At 49.2% G+C, this 20,802-nt stretch overlaps 1 protein-coding gene across 3 annotated transcripts; it reads right to left on the reverse strand.

Moving 5' to 3' along the window:
• Positions 1-14,178: 14,178 nt before the first annotated feature.
• Foxa2 (forkhead box A2) lies at positions 14,179-18,370 on the reverse strand. Of its 3 annotated transcripts, XM_021194065.2 has the most exons (3): positions 18,195-18,370; positions 17,156-17,225; positions 14,179-16,144 (listed from the first exon to the last, which is right to left on the reverse strand). In XM_021194065.2, the coding sequence occupies exons 2-3, from the start codon at positions 17,222-17,224 to the stop codon at positions 14,834-14,836; spliced, it is 1,380 nt and encodes a 459-aa protein (XP_021049724.1). In that variant the 5' UTR covers position 17,225; positions 18,195-18,370; the 3' UTR covers positions 14,179-14,833. The 3 variants fall into 3 exon arrangements, with proteins under 3 accessions (XP_021049724.1, XP_021049723.1, XP_021049725.1); XM_021194064.2 differs by lacking the exon at positions 18,195-18,370 and having other exon boundaries at positions 17,156-17,242; XM_021194066.2 differs by lacking the exons at positions 17,156-17,225; positions 18,195-18,370 and adding an exon at positions 16,604-16,792.
• Positions 18,371-20,802: the final 2,432 nt, after the last annotated feature.

The raw sequence follows: 20,802 nt of genomic DNA on the forward strand, positions 1-20,802 counted from the left end.
TGAGAAGGTTGTGCTAATGAAGAATTGCAATTTGACTTTGCAGTAGACTCAAGACAGATTCAAACAGCAAATACTGAGGTGAAGTGTCTTCATAGTTTGAGTTCCTTTTCCTCTCCACTAACTAGGTAAATAAATGAAAAAAAAAAAAAAAAAAGCCAGCAAAGGGTGGGGGCAGGCCACTCAATATTATGCTTGACACCACATGGAGTAATTTCACATTTAAAAAGGATACTTGATTTCAGAATTGCAGCTGTCGATCCTAACTAAAAAGTCACCCCTGCTCTCCCAAAGTAGATCGGATTGATGACACATTTGACATAGATTTTAGGTCAAGTAAAGAGTTTTTAGAAGCATATATTCTGACTTAGATGGGATTAAATAAGGACGATTTCAGTGTCCATTTTTGAGTCGATAGTGCTTACACATTTGCCCCTATTTCTGCCGTGTTGTGACTCCTTGTGGGTGTACAGATGGTAACATTCTCATACTGGGCACCCCAAGAATGTCACATGCTTTGCATCAATGGCAATTAGCTCCCTTTTTAAAATGGAAAATGTCATTAAGTTCTTGAATAATTCAAGAGTGGCGGTCACAATACAGTGTCCCTTTTGGGGGTCTTTATGGTGCAAATGACAAAGCAAGCCAACGCTATCAGTAAGAGTAGATCTGAAGTTTACAATGTAGCTCTATTTAGTGTGACAGGAAAATTAAATTACAGGAGGCACTCATTCATTGTCACCCGTTAACAGGCTTGGGAAAATTGTGGATCCCCGGGGGCAAATCACTGACAACATCGGAGGGAACTGAAAATATTTCATTTTAATTGGCTGCTGTTTCCTTTGCCTGGGTTTGAAAACACACACGCGATCAGCTATCTGCGCAACTCTCTCTGGAAAAGGGTTCCGGAATGTCCCCAACTGGAACTTACAGGGTCTGCCAGGAGCCTCCGGGGCTGTCTTCTGGGTGCAGTGGCACGGTTCTGAACCGGTGGGGTTCCTGAAAAAGAAATAGACTGGCAGGTTTCAAGTAAAACCCGGCTTCCCCTGCTGTCCTCATCAGGACAGGAATTATCATCCTGTAATGCGGTCGGGGGCTGCGCTTACAAACCACCAGGTCTAAGATAGGCTGGAGGGAAGAAGGAATGACGCACAGGCCTCCAAACTGTCTTGCTCTCCAGAGGAGAAGAGGTCAGAGGTTGCCATTAGAGACCCTAGATTAGAGCCAAGGCTGCTTGGGTCCAGAGTGTGTGGACAAGTGCGAAATGAAGATCCTCAGAGGTCACCAAATAACAAGAAGGTTTTCTTACCCCACACTAGCACAGGCTGGGCACTGTGGGGATCCTCAGAACCCTCGTCTAGAACCCAGGTGAACGTAAAGCTACCTTGGTCTGGCTCACACTTGGCTGAGGCAGTCTTTGAATTCTGCTGACCTTGGCATCTGAAGCAGACATCCAAGCTTGGTTTTCCCAGAGACTCTCAGACTTGGGGGAGGGGTGGGAGAGAAGAAAAGTGTTGTGCCCACTGTGGGGGCAGTGGAGTAGGTCCGGCTCCTCCCGGCTGGTTATCAGGCTGTCAAAGGTGGGATCCCCACATTCTAGAACTTGAATCACGGGGCCAAAGGTCACCCCTCTCACCTGCTGTCCTGGCTTCTCAGGGTTTTCTATTTACCCCTCCCCCAATACTTGGCGGGCTTTTCTATTTTCGTTTGGCCCTCTATGAGAGCAGAGGGGGAGAAGCATTGCACCTGGGCCCGCGCGGACGCCTTGGCTCAGCTCTGAAGCTAGCGGTCCGCGAGGTAGAAACGACTGGGGCCGCACGGGCGGCTCTGCTCTCCAGTACACAGTTCCTGGCTTGCCCAGTGCTTGGAACCGTTCGAGTTGCGCGGTTTCTAAAGCCCCAGGCCCCTGCACCCGCCATGCACCTAGAATGCGCCGCTGCTCAGCTCAGCTTAGCTAAGCTCTAAGTGCGAATTGGGGATGCAGAAGGAGGCCTGATTTTAGGGATGGGACGCGGACGCGTGGCTAAAGGAGGGCAATTTGATATTTAAGAAAAGAGGTGTTTTGGGAAAACAAAGTGTGATTTGTTGTTAATGGTGGACGGTTTGTACCTCCGCGTGAACGTTATTTCCAGGTAGAACTAAGCAATGAGTCCATGGAAGTAGGAGACAACAGTGAGGGTAATTTAAACACTGTCCGTTTGGGGGGGGTTGTTTTGTTTTGTTTTGTTTTGTTTTTAACAGTGCTTCTATTTAAGCAAACACTCTGGAGCTCCTGGGTACTATAATTCCAAAGGCAATTTTCTCTGCTTTTAATTTGATTTGCATTTTCAACTTTGATAATATTCAATTTCATGGCTGAATACACATGTAAACACCAATAGCTTTTGGGTTTTTTGCCGCTTGCACCAAACAGAACTTCTGCCGCTTGTCTCGGGTGTCATGGGAGTTTACTGCATGAGTTTTAAAATATCAGCAAATTTCCCCTAAATTGTTTTGCAAAGCATAGCATGGCCTTCCCTGGGCTTCAGGGGGCGGGGAGGTGTGGTGGCTAGTAAATGTAGGTCCTGCAGGAAAGGTTCAGGAAAGCGCCTTACAACGCAGGCAGAAAAGAAAACGAATACCCCTCTCTCCCGTAGATAACATTTGTTGTTTTGTCAAGAAACATTTCAATGCTGTACCGAACTCTTCTAAACAATCTAGAAGTAACAAATAAATATGCTCCCTCCAGTAATGCCTTACTGCAGTTTTCTAGCTCTAGAAAGACAAGTATTACCAAATAGTTCTAAAAGGCTTTGAAAGAATGGTTTGGTTACCACCATTGACCTATTGGTCAAACATGCAATTAAGAGAAAAATATAAAATGAAGCAGCATAATTAGTTTTCTTCCTATCAAAAGTACCTAGTGCTGCCAGTGACACTAGGAATGGAATGTGGCAACTGATGTGACAGTGACTCCAAACACCAGTGAGAAGGCAACCAAGCCTTTTTTCTTCTCTGTGTTCCTCGGGATACACTGCTCTCCAGACCCGGTGGAAACAAATAGTTGAGAACCATTCAACATTCAGATAGAGCGACACAAAATGTTAAAATTCCAGATGCATTTTTGTAACTTCTTTGAAAATCATATTTTAAAAAGAAAAAAGCAAAGAAATTGGATTGTTTTGTTTCTCCAGGGTTACTCTCAATTTAAAAACTGTTTTATCAGAAGCTACTCTTCTATTTTTCTAAACATAATATATTGCTTTTATTTTATTACAGTTCTGGGGATTGAACCCAGGGCCTTCCTCATGCTAGGCAAGCATGCTACCAACTTAGCTATACCCTAAGCCTCCTCATCATTCATATACATATGTATATATACTTATTGTCCATTGCTGTAAAACACACCATACTGTAAAACTGCTTCTAACTTAAGTTCTAGGAATTATAAGTTGAAAATGTTATTTTACTTTTATTTTTAATTAGTTATTTCATGGGCAAGGTTAACTTTTTAAAAAAATAAATTTTTAAAAATTAGGATTTTATCATCCTGGGAAGAACTGGTTTAAAACTGATGAGACTTGAAGGTGCTTTTGCTTATGGCTAGCTGATTATATCACCCCATGAATAAAGTTGAGGGGATCTAATTTGAAAAATATCTTTTATATTTTAGTGTGGGGGGTATAGAGGGTAGATAAATATGAAAAGAATTCCATTTTATTATGCCAATCTTGAAGGAGAAAGCTTACAAATTTAACAAAAACAAACATAAAAACAAACAAACAAACAAACAAACAAAAACACTCTTTCCAGGCTAACTGTGTATAGGTGAGGGAAGCTCACACACTTAGTTTTCTTGAAGCGTAATTATTGAATTTTAAGTTATAATCCTTTAGGGCTTGTACTAAATTTTTATATTGCTCTGGTTGGCTGGCAATTACATGTACTTTACACAAACAGATGGCGGTGTGTATGCCTCGCCAGCACAATCCCTTCTGGCAAGCTTAAGGTAGAGCAGGAAGGGACCGCCCCACCATAACAGTGTCTAATCAGGTACTTGCTGAGAGTTGTCAATATTGAGCATCAAACATCTCTCCCCTTGCCATTCCTAACTGAAGAGTAAATGGGATCTTGTTAAGCACTGAAAGGCAATGCTCAGAGAATGACATTGCCTTTTGCCTTTTTTTTTTTTTTTAAATCTTCCCCACTCCCCAAATAATCTGATTGGAAGACCCAAGGTTGGCTTGTTCAAATACAGTGGGGACTGTAGATGTGCCACACCCCCAACTTTGTTCTGCAACAAGGTTATCAAAAACCAATCCTGAAAGTTGGTGCTGGGATGGAGGGGGTGGATGAAGAGGATCCTAGAAAGCCCCAGCAAGTATTTTAGCCAGGTAAGAACTTACAGAGGTTACAGAATAGTCAATGCAAATGGGGCATTTTCCTTTCAGACTGAGGGTCTTGTGAACCCTCAGTGATGTGAGTCTTAAGATGAAGGTTTACTAACCCTCAGATACCAGGCTGCTGGAAGGAGAGTTAAGGGAGTATGATCTAGCTGTCCCTTCAAGAGCTGTGGGAAGGGAGATAAGAAGGAAGGGAGAGGAGAGGGGAAGGGAGGGAAGAAGAGAAGGAAGGGGAGAGGAAGGAGGGATAGGAGAGAGAGGAAAGAAAAGAGATGGGGAGATGGGGTGGCAGAGGGGAGGAGGATGGAGACCCAATGTCTTCCCAGGAGAAATTCTGTAGTTACTGTGAGTTCTATACCCAGCCATGACAAAATCTAAACAGTGTTTTCTACCATCAGTGAAGGATTGGCTTGCAGAACAGGGCTGTTCTCCCTAAATAAGCCTGGTATTCTGACAACTACAGGTGAATACCCTAATTCAGCTCCCTGCCAGAGATCTTGCTGGGTGCTAGGGGAAGATAGGACTCAGCTTATTCAGAGCTCTGGGATGGGAAAGGCTCGAGGGGAATTTAATTGCCTGCCTGGGTGAATCAAAATGTCCTTTTAAAGTGAAGGAATCAAGAGAGATTGGCCTTTAATTGTCAAATTCTGCTAATAAGCAAGGAGTATTAATTAAAACCTAAGAGAACAAAATATAGATTAGGTACCCTTCTCCCACTCACCCATCACATGATCAGTCCACAAATGGCATCTTCTCTGTTCTTACTATCTTCAGAAGTTTCTGTTTATATGGATCTAATGTTCCTATCTTACTCTATAACCTCAGACTGCCCATTTAGAGAAAGAAGTATGGTTGATTGTAGAATTCTGTTCATCTCCAAAAGCTGGCCATGACTGTCCATGGCTTACATGACTGTCATGTATGTGTCTCTTGAAATGCCACAATGGAAGAGAGGAAGACTGAAGAAAGTCCCAGACATGGAGGAGAAAAAAAGAGGTGGGGGGAGAGATCTCTGTGTGGAGGAGTGCAAGCACTGCCCAGTTCCACCCTGTGTCCTCATGTCTGGGGCAAGCAGGTTCTAAATCCTCACCATGAGGTATATCCACATGTCCAGTAGCATGCTACCTGCTTGGTTCCAACAGGCCCCCACATTGCAGGGCCACTTCTTCTCTCCTTGTAGTTGTAGGCCACCACTACCAGGCCAGCATCTTCAGTTGGGAAGCAGGTGTTTACTAGATCTGCATTTGTATGTAAGTCCAGAGGAAGACAAGTGCTGTGGGGACAGGGGTCTTGCTTCTCTGTCAGCTGGGCAGGAACATACTAAAGACCCAATGTGGGTGATGCATAAAATATGCCTCTGCTGTCACCTGTGTCATCACACCACCAGGTGCAGGTCAGGGGGAGGTCAGAAGCAAGAGTGGCTTTGAACAGCCCTGGCCCCTGCTGTCAAAATATCCAGGCAGCAAATAAGGCTGGTGGAGAAGCCACACTTCTGAAATAATTTGCCAGTATGGATTGTTTTAAGCCCTCATGCCTGCCAGTGGTCTCTGCCCCTGATATCTTCCTTTTCTCTGGCATTTTGTCTTTCTAATCACAATTCAAGAATCATCTGTGTAGCTGCCAGATTTTCTTGCTGTCACCTCCCTTCCCTGCCTTGTCCAGCTGTCCCAGAGTTAGGTGCAAAGAAAGCATAGCCCAGACCTGGTTGGCTTTGAAGGACCAATCATGTTTTTTTAAAAATACTAGTAAGTGTAACCTGTGACACTCCTATCCTAATCTCTACTAGACAAGTGGTGGCATCTTTGCTGTCCTGTCCCACAGTCCCCAAGATTTATTCCCACTCATTCCTTCCAACTGTCCCCTAATGCTTCAGACAATCTCTTCTCCTTGGAGACTGTGGTATTCAGGTAAAACAGGCTGCTCTGGAGCTGGGGGGGGGGGTCTCCAAAGCTTTGGGAAGTGGAAAGATTACAGAGGCGAAATGCAAATCAGCTGCCTAGTCAGAGAGCTGAGAGGCCAGTGCTGAGAAGTTCCTGAACTCTAAACCGAAGGAGTGTTCATTACTCCAGGATTCTGACTTCCATCTGAGAGTCGACAACACAGGATGTGTGGCAAATAGAAAGCTCCACACAGTAGGGGTGGGATTGAATAGGGAGATAAAGAAGCAAGAAGGGAGTATCATGGTTTGGGGATCAACAGTAAGAAACAGCATGGTGACAGGACAAAGCAGAAGGATTCTTGCCAAGGAATGGACTTCATAGTCAGGGAAGAAGGCAAAAATTCTCAGCCACCAAAACATAGAGAAGAAACTACAATTTCTTTTAGTGTGTGGATTGCTCAGTGATCAGAACAGCAGGAGAAATGGAGAGAGAGAGAGCGAGAGAGCGCACTTGGTGAAGTCAGTCTTACTTTAGAATAAGCTTTAAAAGGTAATTAAACAGCTTGAGCAGAAGTGTATGTTTTTAGAAGATGAAGCACTGTGTTATATTTCCTCTCTCTGCCCCATGCTCAAGGTGGGACCCAGAGTCTCCTGTTAGGTGACCACTCTTATTGCTTGGCTATACCCTCTAACCAGATATTTTTATTTCTTTGTTAGAGATGCTTCTTACCTCCATACAGAACTTTGTATGGCCCAGGTCCTCCCCCCCCACCCTGTTTCTTCCTAGAAAATGCTATCTATTCCTCTGTTCTCTCCAATTCTCCACCCACCCTCCTTCCTCATGCTTCTGCTTCTTCCTAGCCTTTCCCTCCAAACATCCCCAAATTATATTCTATATTTTAAAGGACCACACATTTAACATTCATGATTTCAAATTAGGAAATCAATGCTTCCCTTTACACAAACAAGCAACTGGCAAGAGAACTGTCTGATTTGTAAGTGCAGACATATTTCTAAGGAGCTAGCAAGTTCATAGTCACACAGACAATTCTATTTTGGTCTAGATAACTCCTGACCGAACAGTCCTCAAACATCTCTGTGTAATTTTGAAGCTTTCTTGTTTTCAAATAAATGAATTTCGTGAAAAACGATTTACATATGGGGAAATAATATGGTTCTGAACCATGTAAGCATAGATGAGCAGAATCACAAATGCAAGTTGAACTTAAAAGCAACACAAGACTCATTCCAAAATTCCAGTGTAGGCAGTGAAGTCCTGGTGAAGGAATTAAACCTGACTTCTCCTTTACACAGGTTTGTGTTGCTGACATTTCCCTTCGGGCTAAAACTGTGTTAAGTCAGGAATACAGCTTTGCTAAAGTCCTTACCTAACCTTGCTGGGGGCATTTGGTAACTAGCAAAATGGAGTTAAATCCAGGTATGAAATGAACTTATTTTGTGGTATTTCTTTTTAGTACTCCTAGGTATCTGATGCCTTATCTAACAGTGAAATGAAACCTTCATGCATGCGCTCGTGTAAACACACACACACACACACACACACACACACACACACACACACACACAGCAGGGAGTAAATTTTTACTGTGAATCCAGGTAGTGTTCATGTGGATGTCACAATGATGTCTCAGTGTTGAGAGGAACCGACTCTGAGTTAAAATTAAACATGCCACTCTAAAGACAAGCTTGAAAACCACCTCTGTTCTCTTCACCTGTCCAGAGAGCGAATCTCCTTGAAGAATTTGCAAGAAGATCTGGACTGGGCCCCAAGGGCACAGGGTTGAGGGGGAGGGGAATGGAGGCATCACTTCCAGTCTGGAGATAGGGACCAAGACGGAATTACAGCTTGTAAAATAAGCCTCCATCAGTCTCCCAGGAGACAGCCAGCTTCTACTTGGGTGTTCCCTGCTTGTTAGCCTCCGTCATAATTGGTCTTTCCTCCCATCCCACTTTGTTGGTTTTCTGTGTGTGGCTTTTGGTGTGAGCGTGTTAGGTCATCAACAAATACAATGAGGGGAGGGAGCTAGAGAGACACACATGATTGTTTTAAAGAAGAAAAGAAAAGGGATAAGAGAGTGGGCAGGAAGGCTTCTGAGCAGAATGGAGAAGATGCCCCAGGATTTAGGCTTCCGAGGCAACCCCTGGAGTGACTGAGAATATGGGAGTTTTGTGGAAAAGAGCCTAGGCCCACCAGGAGCTAGAGACCTACTGAGCTCTGTCAGGGACACCTCTCTGTCAGTTCCTTATTCTTTTTTCTCTGCCCTGATTTGGAGGTGCCTATTTAGAGCAGGCATTTCTCAAATTATTATTATTATTTTTTTTAATCCTAAGCGGGTATTTCTAGCAGGGCACCAGCAAGTGGAGCCGAAGTCCTCAAAAGCAGGCAGAAGCTCCCGGGTAGGCCAGACACAAAAGGATCTCCACCTTTCTCTTTCCACATCTGATATTTTCCTCCATCCTGTGTCCTTCCCACACCCCATATAGAAACACCAGTCCTAGGGTGAGATGATGTTTTAAACAGAAGAAGGAAGGAAGGAAGGAAGGAAGGAAGGAAGGAAGGAAGGAAGGAAGGAAGGAAGGAAGAAGGGAGGGAGGGAGGGAGGGAGGGAGGGAAAAAAGAAAAAAGAAAAAGAAAATATTATTTGGTGTCTAGTCTATCTTAGTCTAGGAAGGTTAGATACAGTTTTTTTTTTTTTTTTTTTTCTCAAAGAGGGTGGATAGAATAGGCCTTGAGACTTTCCCGTCTTTGCTTACTGTCAAAAATAAAACAACTACAAAAAACTACTAGACCCAGCAAGGCAGTGGCCAGAAGAAATTTAAGTCAAGTTGTAAACTTTTGGTGGCATTTCCTTGTTTTTTGTTTGTTTGTTTTTGTTTTGTTTTGTTTTAAATTCCATTTCACTAGAGCACCCCTGGCTGACCTTGGTTCCTATAGTGCCACAGTCAGGGCCAGGTCATCCCTGCATCTACTGACACCTCAGGTGTGAATCTTTGTTCCTTTGTCACCACAGTCTGGGTGGGCCTCCTAGGGTGGTTTTTTTGTTTTGTTTTGTTTTGATTTTTTTTTTTTTATTTTGAGGAATGGCAGGTGTCTGTCCTGTAAAACAGAACTTGAGGACTATGTGTGGATCTTAGCCATTCTGGCTACAGAGCACCTCTGGGTCCACAATAGCTGGAGGAATAGGGGACATCCTTGGCATTCCCTTTGTTACATACCGTTATTTTGCAGAAGGAGAACAGGGTCAGCCGGGAGGGGGTCCCTGCTTTTGCACGGAGGTCTTCCGACCTGCTCCTCCAGAGAGGGAGCCTCCCCCACACCTCAGGCTTATGGGGAAGGGGGAAAAAAATAGACAGTGGCTTCAAGGTACTTCCAGGTACGTCCAGGGACAAACGCCTTCCCCTATGCCCTATTAAGCCTTATCTCCCATTCCACCCCCGCATCCCACTTCCACATTAAAAGCCCCCCAAAGCACAACGGACTGCCTTTTCGGTATAAAGCCGGGAGGAGGAAGGCGATAAAGATCGGGCGTTTAAATTGGCCATTTGAAAGATTACATCTCTTCACCGAGGGTCTTTCTTTCAAAACTCTTCACAGAATTGAGGGGCCATGGCTAGTCCGCACCGGCTCTCAAAGGCCAGGCACCTTTAAATTCAGCCATAGAGTGGGCTGGGCTAGGTGACCCGGCGCCATCAAAGGCTCGAGGGAAGGCCGTGGGGCGACACTCATCTAATGACAAGTAATTGACGGATTCGAGGCCTTGCATTACCAGCGGAATGGGGAGGCATTAATTATTTAAAAACGATTAGCCTCGCCTAGCGTCCGGCAGGCTTTCCCTCTGGTTCTGGGGAAGGCAATAGCCACGCTAGGCAGAACCCCAGTTTGGAGCTCTGCGGAGGTGTCCGAGTTGGCTTGCAGTGTCCGGAACGTGGGCAAGCAGCCTGGGATACCAGGGCAGCACCAAAGGGTGTGCCTAGGCCCCACTTTCGAAGATGCCCTCAGAGCATTGATCCAGGGAGCCGGTTGGACCATTTCAGCATACTGGGTTAACCATCTGCAGATGGCAATGCAGCCTGGAATGGTTTCCAGTTAGGGTGATAGGGGAAACCCAACTGGGAGTGGGTTTCTTCCAGTGCCAGGCATGTAAGGCAAAGACCCACGGAGAACGCGGGTTTAAGAAATAATGAGCAGGACAGGTAGACAGCAGTAAAGATAGTTTGTTTTTTTTTTTTTCTTTTTCTCTCCCCCGCCCCCTCGCCTCCATAGCCACCCCACTGGTGAGCAGCGATTCCCGATTGCCGGGCTTTACGCTTAACAAGTCAAATCGCTTATTGATGAGCCACCTCTCTGTCCCCAAAGAGGTCTTTTCTGAACCCTGTCCTCAGAACTTTAGGGTGCTGTATTTTCAGCAGGCTACAGTGGAAACTAGTAAGGTGAGGTTGGCACCTTCCTACAGGCAGCGGAAAGAAGCGCTTGAGCCTAGTCTATCTATCTTCCAAAGTCCTGTTCTGCGAACCCTACACGCGCAAGTGCAACACTCCGAATCACGCTCCTAAAACAAGGCGGTGCGACTGGTTTGTAATGGGACTGGGATGATAGACGACCCCGCGGCACGCTTTGACTTTCTCTCCAGGACCCAGCTCGTGACCCCAGTGGCTCTCCGCAGCGTAAACGCCAGTGGCTTCTTAGGAACTAAAGTGACTCGGCTTTTAGGAAAGGCGCTTTCCCTGCAGGGGTTTGGAGGTGCCCTAGTCTGCCGGGATCTGGGAAACAGCACTCAGAGCTGTAAGCTCCCTGCAGTCTGTGGCCTCCGCTCCTCCTCCTCGGTATCCCCCCAGATTCACGCACAAACCGGCGGTCCCCAACCCTAGATTGTGAGGCCAAGGGCGCCCTCACGCTCCCCCACCACGCGCGCACCCCAGCTCTTATGAAACTAGCAGTTCCCTGTTCGAATCTCCAGTTAGAGTGACTGCAGGGGCCAGTCTGGTTTTCTCATTGCCTCGGGAACCAAACCCCGAAACTGCGGGAGTTTTAAACTCCTAGACTCCTGGTTCTTCTAAGTGGCGGTGCAGTCACGAATCTACCACCCCCCTGCAAAAACACTATTTCCCAACCTCCTGGGTCTTCCTGAGCTGGGTGCACCTCCCAGTCCTCTCAGAGGCACACGAGCTAGCTCGACTGGGGGAGGGTAGGCTTGTGGACCCGAGTGGGGGGCGGACTCTGTGCGGGGAGCCCGGGCGTGGCCCCCGAGTGGGTGCGCTCCCTACCTGCGGTGGCCTGCGGGCAAGCGGGCGTCGGAGCGTCCTGCGCTCGGAGGGAGGCGGCGGACTGCTCCCAGCCGAGGCATCCCTGCATTTATTTGAGCTCAAACCGAGCGACTGTTGACTTTAGCACACAAAGCAAAGATTTCACTGCCCGCTAGTTTAAAAATGAATATTTTACCAAGATATCGATCAGCGTTATAAAATTCAGTTAAGTACAATGGGATCCTGGAAAAAAAAAGAATAATAAAGGAGGGGGAGGCAATATAATATCTGTGCAAATTTGCTGAAGTGTGACGTGGCATGAAAAGTTTACCCTCCTGGAATTCGGATCTAGAATGTTTTTTTCGGTTGTTTACTGACTTTGTTTATTCACAGATCACGGTTGCTTAAACCCCAGCGCGAGGAAGGCGGCGGGCAACAGGAAGAAAAAGAGAAGGGGGAGAGCCCTGCACCCTGCAATGCATCGAGTTGGGGTGGGGGATGGAATCCCTGAGCTCCTAAACTTGGAACTGGGGGGAGTGGGGGGGTGACATGGGCTGTGAGGAAGACACCAGAAGGGCCGAAAAGTCCCAGAGGGCGCAGCTCCCCGACAACCTTTTTATGTATTCGCACAGAACTATATCTTATCGGCAGGGATCAGTGGAGGGGGGCGCACTAAGTAGTTTAAAACGACCCTGGAACAATGGGCGTGCGATAAGAAACATAGCAGGTTAGGGCAGCGCTTTCAGTCTCCATTGTCCCCCCACTCTGCCCCCGGCCCTGCCTCTCCGCTCCTTCGCCACAGGAGCCTTTTATGTGATAATGAAACACATTTCAGGCTGGGCTTGCGACGTGTGTGTCCTGGCCCAGCAAAGAGAAGGCCTGATTGCTGGCCGCGGCCTGCGAATCCCTCCTCCTTCAATTTCTCTTCCTTGTGTTCTGAGGAACAATGTGGCTTGTTTAAATGGGATTTTGGGGGTGGGGGTTGAGGGAAGACGCGCCCGCGCGCGCGCGCGCGAAGACACACACACACACACACACACACACACACACACACACCCAGATCAAGGCCAGGCCTGTGGAGGAGGGATGGAGATGAGCCCAGTGGCAGAAAGGGATCAGAGAGGTTAGGCTGAGGTTCTTGTGGGACATTCCAGGTTGCAATAATTAGGCATAGCAAGATGTCGGGGCTGATGCCTGCTCGGGTTTTTAACCGACGGTAACTCTTTTATGTTTCTTTCCAGGGGAATGGCCCCAAAGTCAGACTGGGGGCAGGAGGGTGCAAGTCAGTGTGAGGAGGCTCCTTCTGCAAAACCAAATTCCTGTAGAGCTACCTGTCCATTTGGAGAATCTGGAGAGTGGTGGAAATGACTGGTGAGGTTTTTATTTTGGGTCTTTGTATTTTCCTGGAGGCTCACAAAATACCCATTCAGTCCCTGGGCCTGACTCAAGCATGGTTTGCCTATCTGAGCTTCTTGAGCTGACAGCTTTGCCCTATCTGGTAGAAGGGAGACACCATTCCTGAGACACTGGGATTTCACTACTTTGGGAGTCATTTGCTAAGCTGCCCAGGGTACTCTTCATTGCCTCCCTATCCCCCACCCCCAGAATAACTTCTTAGTAGATTTGGAGGTTACCCTTAACTATGCAATTATACCCAATTCCAGAACAGTATTTAAAATGTTTCCCCAGATTAGGCGGCTCATCATCCCTAGCCTAGCAAGGTTTCCCAACACCTGGATAACATCTGTGAGAGTGGGACAGGCTGCCCTCCCGCCGGGCACAACCTGAAGCCAGGTGGCCTCAATGCCACAGGAAGGTACAGGGGGAGGAATGCTTCAACTCGCTGGAAGAGCCGTGCACCAAAAATTGGTAAATCCAGTCTAGGCTCACTGATTGGAAAGGAGGCCTGTAAACCTGTAAACTTCTGCCTTTCTAGAGCATAGCCAGCCTGAGAACCCAAGGGGCCTCAACATCAGTACATCTCCCAGTAACTCAGGTGGAAAATTAATGTATGTGCACTCAAAGAGTGCTTTTGCCTCTGGCTTTAAAACTAAAACTACTGGATTTTAGCTGGGCTAAGAGGCACAACAAGTCTGTAATCCTAGCACTGGGTAGGCAGAGGCACGACCAAAACCTGGTCTTTATAATGAGTCCCAGGACAGTCAGGTCCATTTAAGGAGACCTTGTCTTCAATCTCTGAACCTTAATAAAAAATAGCAGTATGAATAAAGATGCTAGGATGGTCCATCAAGAATTTATGTGCTGTCATATTTAGTAATATTTTCAAAAATTAAAAAGTGACCATGAGCAATGTTGTGTTTACTGATGTAGTCACTGCATCAGTTAAGGGTTGTGTCCCATACACTCTGAAAAGCATTTGAGGAGGAAAGATGGAGGTGTGGCTAGGAGGACAAACATAAAGAGGACAACCAAACAGTGGTTCTTACAGGACAATGAGTCAATTATGATATTTAAATAAAATGTTGGGTAACAGCAATGCTGATCCCCAGCCCCCCCCACAACAAACTCCCACCTTCCTCCCATATCCTTGCAATAACCAATAAGTTCGTTTAGTTTAATTTTTAGAGAGAGAGAGAGAGAGAGAGAGAGAGAGAGAGAGAGAGAGAGAGAGAGAGAGAGAGAGAGAGAGAAGAAAGGATCCAAGGGATAAAATCGGCAATAACACTTTAATATAGATTTGTGGAATTCTGGCCATTCTAGCCAGAACACACATTTATAAGCCATAAATAAAGCACGCAGAAACCATAAATTAAATCAGACCCGAGACCTGGATTTCACCATGTCCAGAATGGGGTGCGTTTCTCTCCTTTCTCCTGGTCAGTTACACCAGACTCTTACATTATTTTTCTTTTCCCTCTTTTAAACATCAGTACAACCCTCATGGTTTTCTGTTAAAACTACATGGTTTTTACACCAAGTCACTCGCAAAAGTTTTTTTGTTTGTTTGTTTTTTAAGTCAGACTTTTCTGCAACAACAGCAATAGAGAACAACAACAAAAATCAAAATCTGTAGATGTCTTGATAAGCAGTAGTCTACATAGTGGAGACCAAAGGCTCCCTTAAAACAAGTCTATATGTATACATATATATTTCCATTTCCTTCCCTATTTAGAATGACAGATCACTGTGGCCCATCTATTTAGGGACAGACAAATGAGACTGCTCCCTTGGGGCCTGAAGTGTGGTGGCTACATTTCCTCAAAGCTCTCCCAAAGTCTCCACTCAGACTCTCATTTCCCATGTCCTTCTCCCCAGTGACCAGAGCTAGCAGGGCCTGAAAGCCATCTTCTTAGGACGAGTTCATAATAGGCCTGGAGTACACTCCCTGGTAGTAGGAAGTGTCTGCGGCCAGGGGCGAGGCATCCAGGCCCGCTTTGTTCGTGACTGGGCCCATGGCCAAGCTGCCTGGCATGGGGGAACCATAGCCCCCAGGGTAGTGCATGACCTGTTCGTAGGCCTTGAGGTCCATTTTGTGGGGCTGATGGTGATGGTGGCTGTGGTGATGTTGCTGCTCGGACGACATGAGGTTGTTGATAGAGAAGGGGTGGTTGAAGGCGTAATGGTGCTCGGGCTTCAGGTGGGCCTCTGGTGGCAGGCCTGGGTGGTGAGGTGGGCCCAGCAGGTGGGCTGCAGCCTGCTGCTGTTGCCCAGGCGAGGGCGCCGGCTCGGGAGGACTCAGCGCAGAGGCAGGTGCTCCCTTCAGCTCGCTCAGGCCACCTCGCTTGTGCTCCTGACACGGAGAAGCGCTGGAATGGGGGGACTCTGTGCCCGCCGGAGTCTCGGAGGCCGAGCCTGCGGCCTCCCCGAGCTGAGCCTGAGAGGCCTGGGAGCCAGGAGCGGTCTTCTTGCCTCCGCCACTGGCCGCACCCGCGGCTTCCTTCAGCGCCAGTTGCTTCTCACACTTGAAGCGCTTCTGGCGGCGCAGGTAGCAGCCGTTCTCGAACATGTTGCCCGAGTCTGGGTGCAGGGTCCAGAAGGAGCCCTTGCCAGGCTTATCTGGCGAGCGGGGCACCTTGAGAAAGCAGTCGTTGAAGGAGAGAGAGTGGCGGATGGAGTTCTGCCAGCGCTGCTGGTTCTGCCGGTAGAAAGGGAAGAGGTCCATGATCCACTGATAGATCTCGCTCAGCGTCAGCATCTTGTTGGGGCTCTGCTGGATGGCCATGGTGATGAGCGAGATGTACGAGTAGGGAGGCTTGGCGTGTGTGTAGCTGCGTCGGTACGTCTTGGGGTCCCGAGCGCGGCTCAGGCCCGCCTGCCCATACATGGGGCTCATCGAGTTCATGTTGGCGTAGGGGGCAAGGCCACCCATGGCCCCGGCCGCTTGTCCCCCGAGCGGGCTCAGACTCGGACTCAGGTGAGGTCCCATGCCCGCCACGCTGGCCGCCCCGGCTGAGCTGCTCATGCCCGCCATGGCGCCCGCGCCCGGGGACATGCCAGCTAGCGACGGGCTCATTCCAGCGCCCACATAGGATGACATGTTCATGGAGCCCGCGCTCATGTTGCCGGAACCGCCGCCCATGGCAGCCGCGGACATGCTCATGTATGTGTTCATGCCATTCATCCCCAGGCCGGCGTTCATGTTGCTCACGGAGGAGTAGCCCTGCGGACAGAGCCGGGGGAGTAGACAGGTTAGCACCTAGGCTGAGCTCGCCCGATCCTCCCACCCACCCACCAGTTGGACCCAGTCCCCCGCCTCCGTGCAAGCCTCTGGAATCTCTTGTTTTCCCTGGATCCCAGTGCACCAACACCAAGTACTCTGGGGCCCAGAGAGAGCCGGAAAGGTGATCGCCCTAGGGCCAGCGGGCTGCCATTCTGCGCCTGAGGCTCAGCCTCACCCAGATTCTAGAACTTCAGTGTCATGGACCAACAACACAGGCGCCCCAAATGTATTTTACTCTCCTTAGGGGCTCCTCAAACCAGCTGGCCAGCACACTGAGTCAGCACCGAGGCCGGAAATCTCCGTTGCTACCCCCTGGTCGCCAAAAGCCACCTTTGGAACGTCACTGGGGCAGTCTCAAGTGAAAATCATCTCAGTGTCCTCTATTCTGGGGCTTCGTACCGGAACCCCACTGCTTAGTCACAGGGGAGTGAAGCGCATTGCCTGCACAGAGTCCGGGAGCAGCTGGAGGCATCGCGTGGAGGAATAAGGAAGGGACCGCCAACTCGGCTAGGAACTGTTAGTGTCCCGGCTTCGTAGCGACAAACTTTTTTCTCTTTGTCCACTCGTCTTTGATTCTTTGCCTGCACCTCTGTCCCCAACTCCTACCCACCTTCTCTTCCCCAGCTCCCCACCCCCTCGCCAGCCGACCTCCCACCCCTCCCCAGCCGCGCGCTGCCAAACATAACTCTGTTAGGATAGTGCGTGGCTCGGCCACGAAGAGGATTTGGAGGCGCCGCAAGTCAATATTTGATCACAAAGTTAATATTATCTCAAGGCTAACAGTGTGTCGTATAAAAAAGAGACCCATTTGAGTAGAAGGAGGGCGGAAAAGGCGGCTGTCCAGGAAGACTAGAGATGGGGGGGGCGGGTACCGGTGAAGGGAGCGTGCGGAGGCTGGGGACGCGGAGATAGCTGTCACCCCACTTCTCCCTAGCCAAGGCAAAAGCTTACCTCGGGCTCCGCGTAGTAGCTGCTCCAGTCGGATGGCTCGTGCCCTTCCATCTTCACGGCTCCCAGCATACTGGAAGCCGAGTGCATGGCGGTTTAAAATTTAACAGCCACAACAAACGACCAGCAATCAGCCCCCACCCCCACCCTCTTAAAAAAAAAAAAAAGTCAGCTATGGCACCGTCCCCTCCCTCCCGCCCTCTCTCGCGCTCCCCCTCTCTCCCTCTCTGGACTCCACTTCCTCTCTCTCTCCCGCGGCCTGCCGCGGGAGGTGGCTGGGAGTGGGCGGGAAGGTGGCTGGCGGAGGAGGGGGCCCGAAGAACCCTGGAGGCCGGCCGGAACCCGAGACTCGCCGTCGGGCGTGCACTCTGTCGCCGCGCTCCCGGGGCTGCCGGTGCAGGCAGAGGCTGGCAGTGTCGAGCTGCCGGGAGGCGGCGGGAAGCTAGCGGCGCGGGGGCGGGCGGGGGGGAGAGCGAGAGGAGGGGGAGGAGGAGTAGGAGGTGTGGACCGTGCAGCGGACAAGTGCCGCAATGACGTGAGCGGCTGGTGATATAGCGCGGTGCGCTGGCGCGGGCCTCCAATCCCCAGACCCCGGGCAGCCCATTTGAATAATCAGCTCACACTTAGGTGAGAGGAAGCCAGGGCTGGCGATCCGCACCTGCCGCTGGGCGCCCCGAGCTAGCCCATCTCCCGCTGTCCCCTGCACTCCCAAGACCCCGACCTGCAAGCAGGCGTGCTGGCGCCCTGGTGGAGTCCCTTCCTTTACGTCCACGGGGAGTCTTCCGTGGACCCAGAGACCTGGGATCAGGCCACCCTTGGAGAAACTCAGGTCTCCTGCTCCCGCCCCGCCCCTCCTCATCGCCCCAGCACTGGGTTCGTCAATCCGAAGGCGCGTACAGCCTCGGTGGCCCGCAAAGCGAGGCAAGCCAGATTTATTTATCTCGGGTTTCCTCCCTTTTAGTGCACATTCCCTGTCAAAACAACAAGCAGGTGACAGCCAATTTGCAAAGCGCTGTCCTATTTAGAAAAACTGTGTACACACCTTTAACTCGCTGGCCGCTGCTCCGGAGGCCCCTCCCCGTTACAGTTAAGTCCCGGGGCGGCCTCAGTAGGCGCGCAGGACTCGCGTGGTCTGGCCGCCCTGGTCGTCAGCTACCTCAGGCCTCTTTCTGGCTACCCACCTCAGTCGGCCCGGAGAGTCCCGCTTAGCTGCAGCCAATACCCGGGAGGCAGCGATTTGCCTCTGGCATGAGGGCCTCGGTGTTTCAAGGTTACTTTTCAGTTAAATCCAAGGTGCCCAAAGCATTTCGTAACTAAAACAAACAGGGCAGTAGGTGGGGGTAGGGCAAAAGAAAAAAAAATCAATAATGGGCCTTATGGGATGACTTCAGGAGGATCCGTGTTCTCTGCCTGCTGAGACCAGGACTGTTCTATAAAAATTGAAAATTTTCAGTTTCTTTTCTGTTTAGCTTCTAGGTGTTAAAAAGTGTCATTTGAACGTGTTGCCTTATGCCTTTGAGGCAGAGGCAGGAGGATCTCAGAGAAGACTGGGCTGGCCCAGTCTATAGCGAGAGTTTAAAGACAGCCGGGCTACACAGAGAAACCTTGTCTCCCCCAAACAAAACAAACCCGAAAGCAACAGAATATGTCATATATATTATTAAATACCAAGACCAAGACTAAGGTAAGCCTAGATTTTGGAGTGGAGGGTCTTGCAGGCGTTTTTTTTTTTTTTTTTTTTTTTTTTTTTTTTNTGTGGACAGTCTTTCTTGGTTCTGAAAAATGTGACTAGGATGTAGGGATACAGTTCCAAACTCTTCTCTCTTGGAGATGGAGAAAAATAGGAAATAGTTGGCTCAAATCCAGGTGTCCAGAATTTCATGTGGTAGAAGAAGAGTACTAGAGTTGGCATAGAGGTTGTAAAAGAAGAGTACATAGGGGTGGCAGGTACTGGGGTGAGCTTTGAGCATGGAAGCCAAGGATCAGATTAGAGAGAGGGTAAAGGAAGAGGCCTCTCTCAGGCCAGCATCCTTTTGGACTGAAGACGCAGCATCATCAGTGCCCTTTGCTGCTGAAACTCACATAGTGTGGACAGTTTACAGATAAGGCATTAATACGTCATTATGTCATCTGAAACAATGCAAAGTCTCTTAAAAGCAAGACCTTTTTTCCCGCTGAAGGTGAATCTGACATGTTCACCTAGTGAACACAGGGAATCCAGAGAGATCAGATCCTCCAGCATCTCCCCAAGACCCCCCAGCAAGGATGTCCTCAGACTTGAAAAAGAGGGGTGAACATGTTGTTTATAGATGCAGCTATTTTTCAAAATTAAAGCAAAAAATGCAGGCACCCAACTGCTACACACACACACACACACACACACACACACACACACGAGAGAGAGAGAGAGAGAGAGAGAGAGAGAGAGAGAGAGAGAGAGAGAGAGAGAGATCCATCCCCAGAGAGAGAAAGGCAGAGACAGAGACAGAGACAGCATTCTAGTTCTGTCCAGAGATCTTACATGTCGAGTACAGTACACGCGCGCGCACACAGACAAGGACAGTTCTCTCAGGAAGTGAAACTCAAGATATCAACATTCCGGTTTATTCTGTCAGTCGGTCTGTCTGTCCGTCCGTCTGTGTCTGTCAGTCTGTCTATTCCACCACCCCTCTCTGTTAAATGACAGGGTGTTTATAAGCTTGTGGGCTGCACTGCTCTTTGATTGTGCTCCTAGCTGAAATTTGGTCGCAGAAATGATTGCACGTGTAAAATTAGTTACCAAGCGCTGGGAGAGTGGGTCCGCGGAGTAAAGCATGCTTCCCTCAGATCTGAGAATTCCTAACCGTCTCCTCAGACACTGCGTGCTCAGATCTCGGGATAGCTGGGAGCGCTAACATCCAACTTCCACAGTGGCAGGGCGCCCCCTGTCGGCTGCGAGGATTTCGGGGTCAACCCCAGTCCTGGACGTCTTATATTTTGGGATCCTAATCGCGCGCAATTCCTGTCCCTGGGCATCTTCTTCTGGCCCCATCTCCACCCACGTGCACCGCGTGGAAGTCCCTGAAATTGTGAACACTGCCAAACCGGCGTCTAGTCTCCTAGCTCCGAGAAAGGGTGGGTCTGCTCATGACGCCACCTGGAACATTGGAGTAGTGGTGTCTGCGACCACCCCAGCACCACTGGCCGCTGGCATTCAGCGAGCAGCTGGGGAGCAGGGCGCCTGTAGACTTCGGAACTAGCGGAAACACTCTGGCAGCCCCGGGTCTCTCCCTAGGCCTCCGCCTTTGCAGGCGCTCGCTCTTGTTGGCGCGTATGCCGGTCTTCCCCGGAGTCGCCGTGATTTCTAAAGGTTTATTCAGAGCCCTGGCACCAGAACTTCAAGCTGGAATGCTGCAAACTGCCCCAGGTGCCTCTCTCCAGGAAAAAGTTCTCCGGAGCTCCCGCTACACACAGATGTAGCTCTGATCCGGGATAGTCTAAACCTCACCTGGGGCCGAGCCATACAAAGCGTTCCTTTGCCTGCTCCCTCCCTTTCGTCCTTTCTTCAGCCCAGCACCGCAGCGGCCCAGCACCGCAGCGGCCGGCCGAGTAAAGCCTCTTTACAAATGACCACTGATCTAGGTTTGTTTTTAATTCTAGAAGTAGCTCTG

The sequence above is a fragment of the Mus pahari genome, chromosome 3 (assembly GCF_900095145.1).
Source record: "Mus pahari chromosome 3, PAHARI_EIJ_v1.1, whole genome shotgun sequence".
In the NCBI taxonomy this organism is placed as follows: domain Eukaryota; kingdom Metazoa; phylum Chordata; class Mammalia; order Rodentia; family Muridae; genus Mus; species Mus pahari.